The following is a 21,425-nucleotide window of genomic DNA, read 5'->3' as shown; positions in this document are numbered from 1 at the left end:
TGGTATTGGGACAACTGGATACCCACATACAAAATAATGAAGTTGACCCCTACCTTACACCAAAAATTAACTTAGAATGGATCAAAGACCTAAATACAAACACCTAAAACTACAAAACTCATGGAAGAAAATGTGGGAGGAAATCTTTGTGGCCTTCAATTAGGCAATGTGTTTATTTGACATGACACCAAAAGTAAAAGCAACAAAGGAAAAAAAGATAAACTGGCCCTAATCAAAATTTAAAACTCTCATGCAGGGGCGCCTGGGGGGCTCAGTGGGTTAAAGCCTCTGCATTCTGCTCAGGTCATGATCTCAGGGTCCTGGGATGGAGTGCCGCATTAGGGGCTGCTTCCCACACCTCTTTCTTTGCCTGCCTCTCTGCCTACTTGTGATCTCTGTCAATAAATAAATAAAATCTAAAAATAAATAAATAAATAAAATGCTGTACACCAGAGTATGCTATCAAGTAAATGAAAAGATAACCCACAGACTAGGAGAAATATCTACAAATCCCTTATCTGATATGGGTGGAGTCTCCAATATATAAAGACTTTACAGAACTCAATCATAAAAAGACAAATAACTGAAAAATAAACCAAAAAAACATCAACAGGCATTTCTCCAAAGAAGATATACAAATGGCCAAGTACATGAAAAGGTGTTCAACATTATCAGTCATTATGGAAATGCAAATGAAACCACAAAAGATACCAATGCAATACCCATAAGAATGATTATTTTAAAAAGAAAAATAACACATGTTGATAGGAATGTCATAGAGCTGCTTTAGAAACAGTTTGGCAGTTCCTCAAAAAACCGTGACATTAACATCAATTCCATTCTCAGATATATATATAAGAGAAATGAAAACATACAAGTTCATACAAAAACTTATACATCAATGTTCATAAATCATTATTTATAATAGGCAGAAACTATAAACAATCCAAACGTCCATAAACTGATGAATGTATACATGAAATATTCATCCTAATGGAATATTATTCAGACATAAAAAGGAAAGAAGTACTGATACTTGAGTGAAGAATTACAACATGAGTTAACCTTGAAAACATTGTTTAAAAAACAGCCAGACAATAAAAACAGACACACAGACCAGTGGAAGAGAGTAGAGAGCCCAGATATGGACCCTCAACTCTATGGTCAAATAATTGACAAAGCAGGAAAAAATATACAGTGGAAAAAAGACTGTCTCTTCAATAAACAGTGCTGGGAAAATTGGACAGCTATATGTAGAAGAATGAAAAGTGACCATTCTCTTACACCATACACAAAGGTAAACTCGAAATGGATAAAAGACCTCAACGTGAGACAGGAATCCATCAGAATCCTAGAGGAGAATATAAGCAGTAACCTCGTCAAAATCAGCCACAGCAACCTCTTTCAAGATATGTCTCCAAAGGCAAAGGAAACAAAAGTGAAAATGAACTTTTGGGACTTCACCATGATAAAAAGCTTCTGCACAGCAAAGGAAACAGTCAACAAAACAAAGAGGCAACCCATGGAAGGAGAAGATATTTCCAAATGACAGTACAGACAAAAGGTTGATATCCAGGACCTATAAAGAACTTCTCAAACTCAACATACACAAAACAGATAATCATGTCAAAAAATGGGCAGAAGACATGAACAGACACTTCTCCAATGAAGACATACAAATGGCTATGAGACACATGAAAAAATGTTCATCATCACTAGCCATCAGGGAGATTCAAATTAAAACCACATTGAGATACCACCTTACACCAGTTAGAACGGCCAAAATCAGCAAGACAGGAAACAATGTGTGTTGGAGAGGATGTGGAGAAAGGGGGACCCTCTTACACTGTTGGTGGGAATGCAAGTTGGTGCAGCCTCTTTGGAGAACAGTGTGGAAATTCCTTAAGAAATTAAAAATAGAGCTTCCCTATGACCCTGCAATTGCACTACTGGGTATTTACCCCAAAGATACTGATGGAGTGAAAAGAAGGGCCATCTGTACCCCAATGTTTATAGCAGCAATGGCCATCATCGCCAAACCGTGGAAAGAACCAAGATACCCTTCAACGGACGAATGGATAAGGAAGATGTGGTCCATATACACTATGGAGTATTATGCCTCCATCAGAAAGGATGAATACCCAACTTTTGTAGCACCATGGACAGGACTGGAAGAGACTATGCTGAGTGAAATAAGTCAAGCAGAGAGAGTCAATTATCATATGGTTTCACTTATTTGTGGAGCATAACAAATAACATGGAGGACATGGGGAGATGGAGAGGAGAAGGGACTTGAGGGAAATTGGAAAGGGAGATGAACCATGAGAGACTATGGACTCTGAAAAACAATCTGAGGGTTTTGAAGGGGCGGGGGGTGGGAGGTTGGGGAAGCCAGGTGGTAGGTATGGAGGGCACGTATTGCATGGAGCACTGGGTGTGGTGCATAAACAATGAATTCTGTTACGCTGAAAAGAAATTTTTAAAGAATTAAAAAAAAAAAAAACAGCCAGATCCAAAATACTGCATATTATACAATTATATTTATACGAAATGTCAGAAAAAGCAAATTCACAGAGATAAAAAGTAGATGAGAGGCTGCCAGAGGACAAGGAGTTGTGAGTGCTAACAGGTATGGGATTCTTCTTGAAAATGTTCTGGAATTGAATAGTGGTGAGGGTCGTACAAACTTGTAAGTATACACAAAACAATGAGTTCTACAGCTTAAAATGGTAAATTCAATGATAGGTGAATAATAGCTCAATTAGGAAAAATAAAAATTTAACCTCTAGTGCTAGCTTAAAAATCTTAAGCCTATCTGTACCCCTGGGGATAAAAATATATGTTTATAAAAAATTAAAAATTAAAAAAAAAATCTTAAGCCTAAGATTTATCCTGTTTTATTTCCCAAATAACACACACACACACACACACAAAAACTTAGCCAAGTTTCTCTCTTCTTTAAAGACTTTCAAATTATTTTGAATCTATGCACATACTCAGTCCAATTATCTTGTAGATGGCAGTCTCTTCCATCTGAGAGCACTAATACAAAAAGTTTTCATCTAGACAGTTGTGCTTCTTACCTAAGGTGAATCTCTAAAATAAAAGAGCATTAATTCACCTTCTGTTAGTCTCTCCTTTGTATCCTTTCTTTCCCTTTTATTCCTTTGTACTCTTTTTTTATATTTTTATACCCTGTGATAATTCCTGAATTGGGTAAAACAATCACAGACTGTTCAGAATTCCTTCTGATTTCAGGTGACTTCTTTTGGGAACTGTGGATGACTGTGGATGAACAGTGAATGACTGAATAAAGATTCATAATCTTATTCCTTTATTCAGTATTTTTATTGAACTGGAGTAGGTGTTTTTTTCCAAATATGTCCACCATAATACCTCCCAACTTACAGGCTCCTCTGCAATGTGGTTTGCCACAGCTCCATTAAGAAGTGAAGTCTGTTTCCTGAACCCCCTGAATCAAGATAAATCCTGTAACTATAACAAACAGAATATAGCAAAAGGAGTCCTCTGTCACTTCTAAACCCATTCATAGCATAAATCTTAACTTGTCAGGCACCTTCTGCTTCTAACATTTATGACTGTGGAGTTAGGTGCCACATAAGAAGTGTGACGACTCTCATCATGCTGTGGGATACCCAGGACATATGCAGAAGCCCTGAGGCAAAACACACCATGCAGCCATGTAGCCAGAGGCCAAGGAATACCTAGACGAATGTATGCAAGTGAAAAGTGATCCACAGCCTGGCAGTGGATCATACAACTGCTGACACCCCCAGCTGTCATCAAACAAATCAGGGACAAACTACCCAAGAGAGCCTTTCCTGAATTCATGACTCACAAATAAGTGAGCATTCAAAAATGGTTGTTTAAGCTACTAAGCTTTAGAAATAGTTCATTATGTAGCACTAGGTTTTTCTCCATCTACTAGAAAGCGGTGCTATTGCTATTGTTGCTTTAATCACACATAACTGAAGTTTCTGGTTTCTAGATTATCAGATGTAGAGACAAGGGGTGTTGTGTTTGTTTTATTGCTTTTATTTTTTGGAGAGATATGTTCTGGAAGTATAAAGGATGGTGAGCAGGAATCTATCATAATTAATAATTAATTAATTAATCATAATTAAGGCAATTTATAAAAAAGTCAACTTTTCTTAGGGAATAACTCATCACTCATTACAAAATGTCAATAGTATAAAACAAACATCATTTAAAAAGTTACCTATTGACAAACTAGAACTTAAATCAGACTGTCCAAATTCAGCTATTAATCTCCTTGAGGTTTATTTGAAAAGGAGGGGGTGGCGGGAACGAGATAGGAAAGATTATATGAAGCAAAGTAAATCTATACGGAATATATTCCCAATAAAAATACCATCATCAATCAGACTTTATCTACTACACATTCTGGCTTTTGACAAAACATTTTAAGAATTTAGCTGTACATATTCTCCAGAAACAAAAAAATTTAATTAAACTGTATTATATTAAAAAATAAGTAAAAGAATGAAAATAGAAAATTCTAATGCCTAAATATACTAAACTTCCAACTTAATATTTGATTAGAGACTGATTTGCTCTTCTTTTTAACTTCATTAATAGCTGGGTTGTGACTTAAAAATAACTGAGAAAACAATGCAATTAATCCTTATTAAAAATAAAATATAACAATTTTATATTAATTTTCTGAGTAAAATTACTAAGTACTTTTTTTTTAGTGATAAAACATAGTTTCCTTTCCATCTTATGATATGGAAAAAGTGAAGAAAATAACACTATCTAAACCAAGACTCACAGAAAACAAATAGGATATATAAAAAACGTACTCTTTCTGCCTTCCTACCAAAAACAAAATACCAGAAGAGACTTTTAAGAACCAATCTGGGACCAAACTAACAAACCAACTGCAACCTTCTAATTCTTATATCAATCAGCTTTCTGCTACTGTTAAATCTAAACTCTAAATACCCAAACCTAGGAAACTGGAGAAGTAAGCAAGGCAAAATCAACATAAGTTACAGAAGCATAGAAGAGACTGATGGTAACATCTGCATCAGCAAATTAAACTCCAAGCTACATTATCATTTATAATCAATCAAGCAAGAAGCTGTACAATTTTAACACAGATTTTTGAATGAAGCTAAGATTCAAATGCTCAATTACATTTTCCAGGTCAGTGATTTATTATAAAGATAAGAAATTTACTGTAACACGAAACTACTTAAAACCATAGGGGAGAACCCTGGGAAGGAGGAGCCCAATGCTAATCCCATTGTACAGCATGCTTGGCCATCTGCTCTGGTCCCATTTTGTTTTCTGAGCACAGGGTTATCCCAGTGCATACAAATACATACCCTGCCTAGAGACTACTGAGGAGATTGTGGGTGGGCAGCAGTGGCCAAAAGAGAGCCATAAACAGTGCAGAGTATGTGACTTAAAATCCAGCAATTATCACGGCTGCTACTATTCTCAAAAAACAATAATTTTTTAAAAATGCATATCCAATATACCCAAAGTAATATGTTTCCTGGTATTCCTCCTTAAATATTACTTAAACATATCATAATAAATGTTTGTGGAAAAAAATGATTATAGAACTCTGATGTCAGAAAAATAAGAAAAGGATGAAAATAGAGTTAACCTATCCTTCTTCCTTATGGCTTAAGTCTGAATCAAGAAACAAAGTTGGTTAAGTGTGTGCAGAATTAAGCCATCTCCCCAGGAATACCTTAAGTTCTAACTGAAAGGTTATCTTAATACCCCACTGCAGATAAATTTTCAGTTTTTGAAAGAAAATCTTCAGGGCCAGAGAAAGAAAAGCTGAATTCTCTTTATTAGTTTCCTAAATAAATTTAATAAAGATGAGTATACTCACTGAAAGGAAAATAAAGATGAGCATATTCACTGAAAACTTCCACATTATACAACGACTGGGAATAACCTTCCCAGAGACTAAGTAATAAGAGAGTTAATAATAAGAAAGAAAAGGCATTCACAGACAGAGCTCTACCAGAAACTTTTAAGAATTCCTATTACAAAATGTTTAAAAAGCAAAGGCAGAATTCCAAGGCATGACACTGGGGAAAGGAATTCCAAGTTTTCATTCACAGTGCTCTCTTGGCTTGGGATGTCTCAATCCTTCCCCATCTACCCGGCAAAAGTTCATTCAATTTCAAGACTTAGCTCCTTTCACACACGTTCAAATCGAAAAGTTCTTGCTTTGTACCTCACTGTACACCATGTATATCATCACTTCTTAACTCCCAGAAATCTAAGACTTTGAGAGCAGAAACCACATCTCATTTGTCTTTGTACTTAGCACAGTGCCTACTATATAGCAGAAGGTACTGAATGAATGAAAAAATGCAGTTTAGGAAGATGGGGAAGCCACAAAACACAGTCTGACTATGCAACTAGAAATGTACTCAGTAAGGGAGAAAAAGGAGAAAGACCAAACAACACTCCAGTGTATATAAATATATACATTGCTTAGAAAGCTAGGAAAATGTGTGGGTAGTTGTTCTGAAAAAGCCAAAAACAGCTGAGTATATCACTGGCTCATAATCCAGGCATTGCTGTAAGAAAGAATTACACAGTGATCTCTACAACTGACTCAGATTTTTAAGACAGGTTTGTAATGGTCTAAATGAAGAACACTGAGAAATAAGAATTTTTAAAAAGGCTAAACTGAAAACAAACTGAGCCTATAAGAAAAAAAATTCTACAGACAACAAAAAGAGCTTTGAGAACTATTTCAATAAATTATCAATCTGAAAGAGGTAAAATATATCACAAAAGCCTTTTCTGGTCTATTCAACTTTTTATCACTTATATGAAAGTATAAAGAATAAATGGGTAGAAGGCATAAAGTTAAAGATCCTCAAAGATTAATTGGCTGAATCAAGCAAAGTAAAATTTAGTAAGAATAAACAATATCAAGGAGCGCCTAGGTGGCGCAGTCGATTAAGCGTGCCTTCAGCTCAGGTCATGATGTCAGGATTCCAGGAACGAAACCGGCAGAGGGCTCCCTGATCAGCGAGGAGTCTGCTTGTCCCACTCTCTCTGCCTCTCCCTCAACTCATGTGCACGTGCTCTCTCTCTCAAATAAACAAAAATCTTTAAAAAATAATAATAAAATTTATATATATTATATATATATATATATACCTACCTTATATCCACAGTATGCAACACTCTACAGGTTCCAAGGTATTTTCCTACACATGACATCATTTAACAAAAACCTCCTGACATAACTATTATACTGTTTATAGTTAAAAAACAAAAACAAAAACAAAAACTGGAGGTTAGCCAGTTTCAGTGAGTTGCCCAATATCATACCAGTTAGGACCAAGAATATCAATAATGTTCTAATCTCTCTTGCAATTAGATCCAAAGTTCCAACTGTTAAAGTACAGGAGAAAAATGAGTTGAGACAAATAACTGCAATCAGAAAAATTAACCAGGGCAAATGAGAACACTGGGAGGAACAGAAATATACCATCTAGAAAAGTAAGATTTGAGGGCTGTCAAACAGCAAGTTCCCAATATCTAAAAAGTCATCCTGCTGGAGGAGGATTATACTTGTTCAATACAGCCCCAAGTTCATCTCAATCAGCAAATACTATAAATAGCTAAATTCTGGTTCTAGGAAAGTGGGTCAAACTGTCTAAGTCATCAGTTCATTATAATTGGACATACTTGACCATAAGCTAAATAAACCCTTTTAACAGAGAATTTAAATGAAGAATCTTAATCAGGCAGTTAAACGTTATCAAGTAAGACCCTACATCTGTATCAGACATTGTTTCAAAATGTATAAATGAACTTCTAGGGAAAAGTGATTCTAATTTTATAACTATAAAATTAGGAACAAATTTAAACTGAAATATATGAAAAGTTCTTTTTCAAAGAAAATACTAATATGCATATATATGGAGGCTTTTATTCTAAGCAATTTTTAAATTAATATTCAAACAGAGGAAAATATATAAAAGATATAATAATAAACACCAATGTACCATGCAAATTTAACAAAACTTAATCTGCCTCCAGTTATTTTAAATTATATTAAATACTATTTAATATATATATGTTGTGAAGTATAATAAATATACACAAACTCATTAACTTATATATTCCTTATATATTATATATTCCTTATATATTCCTCCTTATCTCCCTTCACCTAGAAGAAATTACTTTGCTGAATTTTTAATCAGAAACATTAATTTCCCTTAAAATAACAGGTTCTATTGAGTGAGTATATCAAATTTACCTACACACTCTTCTCTTAATGAACTTTTGTATAATGTTTCCTCGGTTCTGTTTTGCTTTGTTTTTCTACAGCCAAACAAGGCTACTATGAACATTCCTACACATACCCTGGAGTTCATCTAAGGTGTCTGTATCAGGGAGGGTATACTTATGTTTAATTTCATAACTATTTTCCAAAGCAATTGTATCAATTTAAAAATCCAACAGCACTGTTCAGGAAATCCAGTTGCCGTATTTATGAACATTTGATACTGTCACAGACCTCTAATTTTTGACAACATAGCGTAAAAGGATAGGTAAAAAGTTGTTTCTTAATCTGGTCTTATTTTACATTCCCCTGATTACATTCAGATAAATACTTATCATATTTATTTGTAAGGTATACTTCCTCATATTATATATGTTTCATTAATAGATACATAGGTTATAAAAGTATAAAACCATGTATCCTGATCTAATATATGGGGGCATGCATAAACATCAAAATTAAATGTTCAACTCTGGGACAAATGGAGGACAATAGTACCTAATCAAGTGAAGATATGCCAAGGAACATCAACTATATTTGAAATTTTCCTTTTTTTTTTTTTCCCCAATAATGTATGTATGTATGTGTTTGTTTGACAGAGAAATAGAGAACACAAGTAGGCAGAGTGGCAGGCAGCAGGAGAGGACGAAGCAGGCTCTCCACCAAGCAGGGAACTCGACACGGGGCTCAATCCTAGGACCCTGTGATCATGATGTGAGAAGAAGGCAGACACTTAACTGACTAAGCCACCCAGGCGCCCCTGAAATTTTACTTCTTAAGCTGAATAATTACCATTATTTATTTTATTATTCTCTATATTCTTCATATCTTTGAAATAATTGTAAAATATAAAAAGAATATATTAACACATAATTAATAAGCAGGAACTTAGGAAACATAGCACCTATGATTTTTCTTGAAATATTTTCAAAGGAATTCTAGAGCAACCAATAATTAAATAAAAATTTAAACCTTGGGGTATGAAGCAGGAAGATGGCAGCAGAGTAGGAGGACCCTAGTCTCGCTTTGTCCCACAAACACAACTAGATAACTATCAAATCATCCTACATACCCCAGAAATCAACCTGATGACTGACAGAACAAACTCTACAACTAAAGGGAGAGAAGAGGCCACATGGGAGAAGGCAGGCAGTATGAAGACATGGTTTGGGGGAGACAAAGATCTTTGCAGAGGGAGGAAGGTGTGGTCAGAGAAAGGTGAGAGAGAAAGAAAGGAGCACAAGGGAAAGCACAAGGAGAGTATTTCTCCAAAGTCACTGACTTGTAAAAAGAGAGGAGGTATATTTCATGAGTTCTTCCAAGCAGTGGAGTTTTAAAGCCTGGAGTTTTAAAGGTCAGCAGGACTGGCTGGAATAGAGTCTGGAGGGCACTGAACTACTCCTGGAGAGATGGCAGGCAAAAAACCTGAGGGCAGACAGTGTAGAAACAACGATCTGAAGAGCATCTGGGGTACAGAGTGGGGAGATCACACTTCCCAGAGCACTTCCCTGAGAGATAGCATTCACAGAGACACATCTCTGGGAACAATGGAGCTTGCCAACACCATTTCCTTCCCTTGCCCCTCAGCATACATACAGAGCTAACTGTGGGAAACAGCATAGCACCCACACTGGCTGCTTAACTTATATTAAGCCCTACCCCACTGGGCTCTAGTGGAACTGCCCTTCTCAGTCACACCTGCCTCAGTCCCAGTGCAGCAGGACCCTGTCCCAGAAGACCAGGATTAACCCCCATCCATACCATGTCCCCAGACCATAAAGTTTTGCAGGGCCTCAGTTATGGTGGAGATGGTGACAAGTCTCATTTCACAAGCAGACCAGAGCACACCTAGCAAAAACTTGTCACATTCAGGCCAGGGACCAAACACTGACCACAGCAGGCAAGGAAAGCCCCTATAAATGACTGGCCTGAAGGACAGAGCAGCCAGAACACAAAAGCAGAGCACCTGTAGCACACATAGGAAACAGTCCTTGACAGGTCTCTTCCTGGGAAATACATGACCTCTTCTTTGTAAAGCCATTACTTTCAGGAAGATATATAACTGTCTTTTCTAACACTCAGAAGAAGGCAGAGACATAGATAAAATGTGAAGACAGAGGAATTTATCCCAAATGAAAGAATAAGATAAGTCCATGGCCAGAGATCTTTGTGAAACAGACATAAAGAACACACCTGATGAAGAATTTAAAGCACCAATCATAAGGATACTCACTGGCCTTGAGAAAAGAAGACATCAGTAAGACCCTTACCACAGAGATAAAAGAATTTTAAAAGAATCAAAAGAGATAAAGAGTGTAATAAATGAAATTAGAACCATGCTTGATGCAATGACCAGCAGGCTGGAAGAAGCAGAGAAACAAATTAATGACCTAGAAGACAAAGTAATGATAAGCAATGAAGCTGAACAAACAAGAGAAAAGAATTATGCCACACAAGAACAGATTTAGGGAACTCAGTGACTCCACCAAACATAATAACATTCATAGTATAGAAGTCGCAAAAGAAGAAGAGAGAAAAGGGGCCAGAATATTTACTTCAAGAAATAATAGCTGAGGGTCATCTGGATGACTCAGTCAGTTTAAAGTCTGCATTTGGCCCAGGTCATGATCTCAGGGTCCTGGGATCAAGCCCCATATCAGGCTCCTTGTTCAGTGGGAAGCTTGTTTTTCCCTCTTCCTCTGCCTGCTGCTCCCCGATTGTTAGCGCGCACTCTCGCTCTATCTCTCGTCAAACAAATAAATTAAAATCTTAAAAAGAAAGAGAGGAAGGAAGGAAGGAAGGATAGATGGATAGCTGAACACCTCCTTCATCTGGGAAAGGACAAAAACACCCAGCTCCAGGAGGCAAAAAGAACTCCCCTCAAAATCATTAACAGCAGGCTAACACCAAGACATACTGTAATTACATTTGTAAAGTACAGTGATTAAAAAAAATGTCTTAAGGCAGCAAGACAAAAGGAGTCATAACTTACAAGGGAAAACCCCATAGGCTAGTTGGAGAGTTCTCAACAGAAACTGAGCAAGTCAGAAGACAGTGACATGATCTATTCAAAGTGCTAAATGGGAAAAATCTGCAGCCAAGAATACTCTATCCAACAAGGCTATTATTCAGAATAGAAGGAGAGAGAGAGTTTCCCAGACAAACAAAAACTAAAGGATTTCATGACCACTAAACCAGTCCTGCAAGAAGTATTAAAGGGGACTCTTTGAGTGGAAAGGAGAAACCAAAAATGACAGTAATAAAGGTAGGAAAAACAAAACCAGTACAAATGAATACTTCCCTAAAAATCCATCAAGGAACTCACATAAAAAGGATATAAATATAATTACATATACCTAAAACATGGGGAGGAGAAGAAGAAAAAATGAGTTCAAACTTGAATGACAATCAACTTAATACAGACTGATATTTGGGAGTGCCTCTGTGGCTCAGTTGGTTGTGTGTCCAACTCTTATTTCAGCTCAGGTTGTGATCTCAGGGTCATGAGATGGAGCCCTGCATCAGGCTCCATGCTCAGCAGGGAGTCTGCTTGAGATTCTCCCTCTCCCTCACCCTCTGCCCCTACCCCTCATGCTCACAATCTCTCTCTAAAATAAATAAATAAATCTTTTAAGTCTACACACACACACATATATATACTGATATTTGCAGAAGAGGTTATATACAAACCAATGGTAACCATATCAAAAGCCACTAATAAACTTGCGAAAAATAAAGAGAAAGAAATCCAAATACAGCACTATAGCAAATCAGCAAAACATGAAAAAGACAAGACAGGATCAGAGGAAATCTCCAGGAACAACCACAAAACAAGTAATAATTACACACCTATCAATAACTGCTCTGAATGTAAATAGATTATATGTTCCAATCAAAAGAGAGTTCAGAAGGGATTAAAAAAACAACACCCAAAAAGACTCATTTTATTTTTTTTATATCTTTTTTTTAGATTTTTTAAAAAATTTATTTATTTGACAGAGAGAGATCACAGATAGGCAGAAGCAGGCAGAGAGAGAGGGTGAAGCAGGTTCCCTGCTGAGCAGGGAGCCCAATGTGGGGCTCAATCCCAGGACCCTGAGATCATGACCTGAGCCGAAGGCAGAGGCTTAACCCACTGAGCCACCCAGGTACCCCTATTTTAGTTTTTTAAAGATTTTATTTATTTATTTTACAGAAAGATAGCGAGAGAGAACACAAGCAAGGGAAGTGGGGAAAGGGCAGGGAGCCTGATTCGGGGCTCGATTCCAAGACCTTGGGATCATGACCCGAGCCAAAAGCAGACGCTCAACAACTGAGCCATCCAGGCGCCCTGAGATTCTTTTTAGGCCTAAAGACACATCCAGATTGAAAGTGAAGGGGAGATGGAGAAACAATTACCACACAAATGGGTGTCAAAAGGAAGCTGAATACCAATACTTTATCAGACAAGCTAGATTTCAAGGACTGATAAAGAGAGACAAGCATACTATATAATAATAAAGGGGACAATTCAACAAGATATAACAACTGTAAGAATTTATGTACCCAACATGCGAGCACACAAATATAAAGAACAATTAGTAACAAACATAAAGGAAATAATTGATAGTAACAAAATAATAGGGAATTTTAATGCCCCACTTACATGAACAGACAGCTCATCTTAGCAGAAAATCAATAAGGAGGCATGGCATTGAATAACACACTGGACCAGCTGGACTTATCAGATCTATTCAGAACATTCCATCCTAAGACAGCAGAACAAACATTCTTTTCAAGTGCACATGGAACATTCTCCAGAACAGAACATGTACTAGGTCACAAAACAGGCCTCAATAAATACAAAATGACTGAAGTTATACTATGCACCTTTTCTAACCACAACACTATGAAACAAGAAGTCGACCTCAAGAAAGTCTGGAAAGATCACAAAGACATGGAGGTCAAACAACATGCTACTAAATAATGAATGAGTCAACTAAGAAATCAAAGAAGAGGGGCGCCTGGGTGGCTCAGTGGGTTAAAGCCTCTGCCTTCAGCTCAGGTCATGATCCCAGGGTCCTGGGATCGAGCCCCACATCGGGCTTTCTGCTCAGCGGGGAGCCTGCTTCCTCCTCTCTCTCTGCCTGCCTCTCTGCCTACTTGTGATCTCTCTCTGCCAAATAAATAAATTAAAAAAAAAAAAAAAAAGCACATGGAAACAAATGAAAATGAAAACACAATGGTCCAAAACCTCTGAGATGCAGCAAAAACAGTTCTAAGAATAAAGTTTATCGCAATACAGGCCTATCTCAAGAAGCAAAAGAAACTTCAAATAAACAACCTAAACTTACACCTAAAGGAACTAGAAAAAGACCAATAAACAAAGCCTATGGCCAGCAAAAGGAAGGAAATAATAAAGATTAGAGCAGAAATAGAAACTTTAAAAAAATATATAGAAACTTTAAAAAAAAAAAAGAACAGGTCAGTGAAACTAGGAAGAGCTGATTCTTTGAAAAAATTAATAAAATTGATAAACCCCTAACCAGACACATCAAAAAGAAAAGAGAAAGGACCCAAATAAATAAAATCACAAATGAGAGAGGAGAAATACAACATCACAAAAATACAAACAATTATACAGGAATATTACTGAAAACTACATGCCAACAAATTGGACAACCTAGAAGAAATGAATAAATTTCAGGATTTTAAATGATCAAAACTAAAACAGGAAGAAACAGGAAATTTGAGCAGACCAACTACCAGCAAAGAAACTGAACCAGTAATCAAAAATCTCCCAACAGACAAAAAAAGTCCAGGACCAGATGGCTTCACAGGGGAATTCTACCAAATATTTAAAGGAGAGTTAATACATATTCTTCTCAAACTATTCCAAAAAACACCACACTTTACCTTCTTCTGAAGAACATTAACCTTCCTCTCTTTCACATCCAGCATGTCCTTGAGGTCATGTATCTCTCCAGCTTGTGTCCCCTTCTCCTCAGCCATATCCTGAATTTGTTTTGTCTTCTTATTCAACATAGTTTCCTTCTCTTCCAAACGCAATCGGAGAGCATCCACCTAAGAATGTGACATTTTTTACAATTGATTAAATGAAAAGAAAGGAACGTAATTCTTCCAAATACTTATGTATAGTTGCCCAAATGATATTTATATAGTAAACTTTCATTAGAATGATAAAATGCTACTCTAAATATAAATATAGCTATTTAGAAATTAAATCCTAAAACCTATGAGCACTTTTGTAATAAAAATAAAATTTACATTAGTTAAATATACCATGATACCAGGATAAATAGATCTGAATCAAGAGACAAAACTGAGAACTGTCATAAAGAAATTGAGTTTTGCCACTTCTACTGGAGGCTTTAAACAGATTCCCAGGCCCAGCCACCTGAGTTCTGATTCAGTGGGTTTGGGGCTTAGGAATTAGTTTTTCTAACAAGTTCCCAGTGATGCTACACTGATTTAGAAAATCTAAAATTAGAAAGAAAACCATAAACATCATCAAGCATGACACTCGCTGTATCACATAATAGAAACTAGAGGTAGAATATGATGCTTTTGAGACCAACAATCCCATAATGCACTATGAAATCACACAAAGGAAAGCAAAGGTCCACTTTCAGGCCCAGAGACTAGTTAGCTAAAGTCTGGCATCAGTAAACTCTCTCCCCCAAGTTTAATAACAGCTTTGACTAAATAGAATGTTTAAATAATTAGAAATCTAATGAAATCAAGTAAGTCTAATGACAGTACTTATTTTTAAATCCATTCGAAGCAAATTTCATTAAGCATACTCATACATCAAATTTATTTGGGGTTTTTGTTTTCGGGGGTGCTTTTTTTTTTTTTTTTTTTTTTTTTTTTTTTTTTGCTTTTCCACTAATGATTTACAATTTAGCAAAGAGTTATACAATTATAACAAAACAGAGAGGTGGATTTCTTTCATCTTAAGACAGTGTTTTTCAATAGAAATATAATGTGAGTCATATATAAGCCACATATGAAATTTTAAACTTTCTAGGAGCCCTATTACAAAATAAGAAAGAAACAGATACAATTTTAATAATACAACTTATTTAATCTATCTAAAATATTATCATTTCAAACCCATAATCCATATTAAAAATAATCAACTATTTTATTTTATATTCTTTGTTTCATACTAAGTCCTAAAAGTCCAATGCATATTCTAATTTTTATATTTATATCATATCTCAATTTGGATTACTATATTTCAAGTGCTCCACAGTCACATATGGCTGGTGGCTGTTACACTGAAAGTGCAAATCTAAGATACAAGTATATTTCTATAAAACATCCTTAATCTTGAACTTGTCCTATATTATTTTTCCTGGCTGTCTGTAGATTAACCAACCCACAAAGAAAAAACCAGTAACATGGGTAATGACTCATATTTAGAGCACACCAAAACTCTCAGGGAAAATCTAATATTACATCTAAGCTGTAAGATGTCTAAGAACCCATACCGTGTGTATGGTAGTACTCACTGCTAAGTACTATGCAAAATTGTCCTACAAGATTAGTCTCATTTGAGACTCTATAGTTAAATCATTATGTACTTACAGATTATCTTGGACTATGCTGGAAAGGGAAAACATGTAAATAAACCAAGTTTCATTCTGCTAAACTACACTTCTATCAACCATTTCAATACCACTCGTCCCACCAAACCAGATACTGGGGAAATAATCTTTGTAAGTTCCATTTATAATTCTTCACCACAAGTTCTACCATGCTCCCTCAATAAATACTTTCCACTTCTGACTTTCCTCTATTCTAATAAATGATATATGGTAACCTTGTTATATTCTGGAAAGGCCCACCTAAAAATTTCCAGACATTTAAATTCTTATTTCTGAAACCACCATTTTTTTTCTTCTATACCTACTAAAACTACTCTTTGTGCATAGCATTACCTCTCATCTATCATCTCTTTTTCATCATTCATCCCTATTCTGGTTTGTCTTTTCTCCCAGTCTGAGCAATCCTTTCCAACACAGTGTCTTATCATCTCCTTTCTAATTTAGCCATACTTATTTTATAAATCTTTACTTCTAAGTTAAATGGTTTTCTTCATTCTATCCTTAGATTTCTGAACCTTTCTGCATATGGTCATGTATATATAGCTTGCCAACGCTATACACAGTATATTAAAAATCCTCCCAATTCTGTCTTCAAGCACTGTACCTTCTTCACTTGCATCCTCCCTGTGGACAATTGCACTTTCCCATGGCAACCTGGGAAACTGACACTTAGGAAAGACAGATAAAAATAAGCAATAGAGTAGGAATTTAAGATTAACTGGACTGTCTCCAGATCCTACAATCTCAGCGACTAATTATATACTACTCCACTAAGAGCTAGACAAAAAAAAGTAAATATGATTTCATATATATATGAAATTCTAGAAAATATACACTAATTACAGTAATAGAAAAGAATAGTAATAAATCAAGGGTTGCCTGGGAAGAGGGAAAAGGGGAAAGTAGTGAAGAATATCAGGGAAAAGCGAAAGAAAAGGATTACAAAAAGGCGCAAGAAAATATATGGGGGGCATGTTCATTATCTTAACTGTGGTACTGGAAGAAAATACAGGAAAATACTTTTAGGACACAGAGGCATGTAAAGGTTTCATGTTTAAAGAAACAGAAAAGATGTATCGTAAGAAAAAATAGTGGTAAATCCAACTCTGTTATAATTTAAAACTTTGCATCATGATACCATTTCATGGTGTTTGTTTTATTTTTTTATCTATATTTCATGTGCCTAAAACAGGTCTTAATAGCAATAATATTAAAGAAAATAGATGAATATTTACACTTGCTTTAAAAATGTAAATATTTTATAAACTGACAAAATTAAGTAAGGTCCAATACTGAACTTCAATTTTTTAAATTTATGTCCATTTACAATCCCTCAAAAATATTTAAATATCTAGGTATAACAAAACATGTAAAGTATCTATATGCTAACAATTACAACTAATAAGAAAGACCTGTCTAAATGTGTTCTTTCCTTGAATACCTTATGAAATGCATGTCAAGATAGCCAGCCTACTTAAAATTTTCCTCAGGGACATGGAAAAAGAAAAGATAAAGTAATAAAAGATAAAAGTAATAAAGTAATAATAAATGTTTGCTGACAAACAGGAGAACTACAATAAATCAAGCCCAGTGAATCCACGAGATGTTACCACTAAAAATGTCCAGTTTGGGTGCCTAAATTCAGCACTAAAGATCTCACAGCAAGAATTAAAATCTAGTGCAAAACAAAGATGAATGATGTGATTTCCACAGAGTTCCCCAATAGCCCTATCTAAAGTGCATGATGACAAAAGTCTTTACATTTCCTTGGTTTTTCTTCACCAACCTATTAAAATCAGAAACAGGAACACCTGGGTGGCTCAGTTGGTTAAGCAGCTGCCTTCAGCTCAGGACATGATCCCAGCAGCCTGGGATCAAGTCCCACATCGGGCTCCTTGCTTGGCAGGGAGCCTGCTTCTCCCTCTGCCTCTGCCTACCTCTCTGTCTGCCTGTGCTCACTCTCGCTCCTCTCTCTCTGACAAATAAATAAATAAAATCTTTAAAATAAATAAATAAATAAATAAATGAATGAATGAATGAATGAATGAATAAATGAATAAAGATAAAATCAGAAACACTCTACCATGCAAAGAAGCAAAAAGGTCCACAAGACAAATGTCAGAACTGAATACGGATTCAATTTGGAGTAAAGGACTGCCACCATAGAACAAGGACTTTTGTGGAATATGAAAATCAACAACCAGCCTACTTAAGATGCCAAAAGAGCCAACTGACCCTTATCCATTTGGCATTCAGGCACAGCTCAACTGGCCTGCATAGCTACTAATCCTATTTGACAGTATCAGATTTGGTTCCTGTTAGCTGAATCCATTACAGGGCATCAGTCACGGTTATTCAAGAGGGTGCTTACTGAACCCACTGACTCTTCTGCACAAAGAGGTCAAAGTCTTAGCAAAGTATACATGTCAAAAATTTTAAAAATAAAAAAATCCTATGCTAAATCATTTGTGCCTAACTTCTACATTCTAATTTGTATTCTGTATACTGTATATCTTACTTCTAACGTATCTACCACATATCCCAATAACCTCAAGCAAAAACCAAACTAACTCACCAAAAAACACTTCACACAATAGTCCCAAAGTGCATTATTAAATTATTTTTATAAAGACAAAAAGCCCAGATATTTAAACTTATAGGTAAGTCTTAAATGCCTAATTTCCTTGTCTCTCAGTTCTTCTCTGCATTAATTTCAAAAAATGAAATGTTTTCCATCTGTGGGTAAGGAATCAGAATAGAGCAGGAATACATCCCTGAGCATTTCCAAATGTTTCTCATTCTGATAGTACTAAAGTCCCATAGAACAATAACTGTAAGACCTCTTGTTGCTGCTTCTTTACCAAGAGAACCTAGATGGCCTAGCTGCATGTTTACATTAGATCCCTCACTCAGTTAAGTGACCCGTAAATGTGCCAGTGCTAACCAGTCATAAATACCTGCATGCCATTTTGAGGGAATGTCAGGTATGAGACCCACAGGAATTGGTGAGTGAAAAAGGCCAAAAATGAAAACTCTTGTTTTCATCTTACATCTTACATCTTCAGTGTAAGAGTAGCTGGGAATTCAGTCTTTCACATAAAAAAATCTCATATCACAAATATTAGGTACAGAAATTACTCAAGTCCATACTCTAATTACTAAGTGATCTTTCCTTTACTAGTTATTTAATCCATACTCTCTTTCTTGGTCTGCTTTTTTGGGGGGTTTTTTTTGTACAATACAGAATTTAAATGTGCTGATCTGGAGATCTAAGATAAAAATAACCACAAAAACCACTCTGCTACTACTAGATTAATTGCTCTGAATTCTACACTGATCTTTTTGGTCAGTAGTGAGCTAAGTTCATAGCACAATTTTGCGTGGGGTCCATATTTTGCAAACCACAAAAAACATATTCAGGAAAGCCCCTCAGAGACTAGCAGGACACACAGTCATCACCCTAATACCATACCTGGCAGGAGGAATAAGACCTTGTTTATTCAATTCAAATGCATGGAAGAACAGCATCCACCTACCTTGCCAAGAGTCAAGGTCTGTGGCAAGCAGGTTATGCCAACTTCAACAAAAACAGAAGGTTTTTCTCTATAAGATTTTTCTACCAATGGACATGAGCAGAAAAATGGCTACCTTGCTCTTTTGGCCTCTCACTTCTGAGCACAAAACTATTATTTATCTTAAGTTATCTTAATCTTCTTTCATTTTACATCAATAAATACATCTATCTAAATACACATGAGCACTAAGAATTGCATGGATACAATGGCTTATTTCCTTTAACTCCTAACTTGGCTTTGCCAGTATGTTTCACTCCTCTTTAACTCTCTGACCCCACTGGATCAGTTTTCTTCACTGGATCCTCTATCATTTTCCCCTCTTCACGTCTTACTTTATATAACTTCCTCTGGAGGAACCAATTCAATCCTAGGCTTTAACCACCACCTCCATAATAACAACTTCCTCATCTTTACTCCCAACCCCAACAGTACAAAAATCTTGAGGTTCTAACAAAATAATCTTCCTAATCCAGTTCTCCACTGAATATTTAGTTTAGAATAAGATTTTTAAAGAACCTTTTCTTTTAAAGAACCTTTAAATATCACCTAATGTGGTCCAACATAAATGTAAGTTAAATCTTTTGGTATTTATTATATTACTTTCTGCATTTTTTTCCTATATTTGGCATTATTTCATAAAATTTTAAAAAATTAATAATCTAAGCAAATTTTGTTTTTTTAAAAGGTTTTATTTGACAGAAAGAGAGGCACAGCAAGAAAGGGACATAGGAAGCATGGGAAGTGGGAAGCAAGAGACCTGCTTCTCCTTGCTGAGCAGGGAGCCCAATGCAGGGTTCTATCCCAGGACCCCGAGATCATGACCTGAGCCAAAGGCAGATGCTTAACAACTGAGCTACCCAGGAGCTAAACTCCTCATTTTAAAGGTGATGAAATCAAAGCCCAAACTAAGTGATTTGCCCAAGATCACTAAGTATAATTTCCTATCACCATATTTCTCATTGTTCTCATCTAGAAAAGAGGCTGAATGAAGAGCATTGGGCCATGGGATTGACAACATCCACAAGTAAACCTTTTTAAAAGGCTATTTTGACAAACTGCACTGAGCTCTGTTTGAAGCTTCCTACCTGACAAAAAGTTGAAGAGCTCAGAAAAACATCAAAAAGGCCAGGGTTACAGATGTGCTATTCTACAGTACACAGTACAGTTTATCAGTACTTTGCACACCAAAAAAAAAAAAAAAAGAGGCTACAAATTGAGACTTAAAAACCAATGTCAATATTGTCTCCACCCACTTTACCCTAAAAATTCATAATCTTTGTAAAATAATCAAGTTGTTTTAAAGACAACATAACAATGTACAATGTATACAATAACAAACTGTATTCAGCTATGTAGTCACAGTAGAAACGTTATATTGATCTCTGCAAATCTGATAAAGCAAGACAGCCATCATAGTTCTTCAACCCCAACCCCTCTAAGCCAACACATATGTAACACTTCCTTATTAAACCTTATACCCCTCTCTGTGTGGTACCCTTTGAATCACAGAAAGAGACAATATCCTCCTTAGAAGAACCTTTAAAGGTCACCTGATTCAATCTTTCATCTAAATCCCAGGTCTCTATATCCCCTTTATTTTTTTTTAAAGATTTTATTTATTTATTTGATAGAGAAAGATCACAAGTAGACGGAGAGGCAGGCAGAGAGAGAAAGAGAGGGAAGCAGGCTCCCTGCCAAACAGAGAGCCCGATGCGGGACTCGATCCCAGGACCCTGAGATCATGACCCGAGCCGAAGGCAGCTGCTTAACCCACTGAGCCACCCAGGCGCCCTCTATATCTCCTTTAAACAGGCTTCTCTAGGGGCGTCTGGGTGGCTCAGTGGCTTAAAGCCTCTGCCTTCGGCTTAGGTCATGATCCCAGGGTCCTGGGATCGAGCCCCAGATCGGGCTCCC

At 36.1% G+C, this 21,425-nt stretch overlaps 1 protein-coding gene across 15 annotated transcripts in view; it reads right to left on the bottom strand.

The window, feature by feature from the left end:
* ERC1 (ELKS/RAB6-interacting/CAST family member 1) overlaps positions 1–21,425 on the bottom strand; it is a 558,286-nt gene that overhangs the window by 396,674 nt on the left and 140,187 nt on the right. For all 15 annotated transcript variants that reach the window (XR_006604246.1, XM_045071559.1, XM_045071558.1 and 12 more), the window contains one exon: positions 14,219–14,386. Coding sequence is in view for 14 of the 15 variants with exons in the window: in XM_045071559.1 (XP_044927494.1) it covers positions 14,219–14,386 (168 nt within the window). In the remaining variant the exon portion in view is untranslated. The remainder of the gene's footprint in view (positions 1–14,218; positions 14,387–21,425) is intronic.

This window comes from Mustela putorius, unplaced genomic scaffold (genome assembly GCF_011764305.1).
Source record: "Mustela putorius furo isolate JIRA1106 unplaced genomic scaffold, ASM1176430v1.1 tig00003988_pilon_pilon_pilon, whole genome shotgun sequence".
Classification (NCBI taxonomy): Eukaryota; Metazoa; Chordata; class Mammalia; order Carnivora; family Mustelidae; genus Mustela; species Mustela putorius.
Note: the sequence above shows the minus strand (reverse complement) of the source record. Positions and strands in the feature narration are given on the sequence as shown.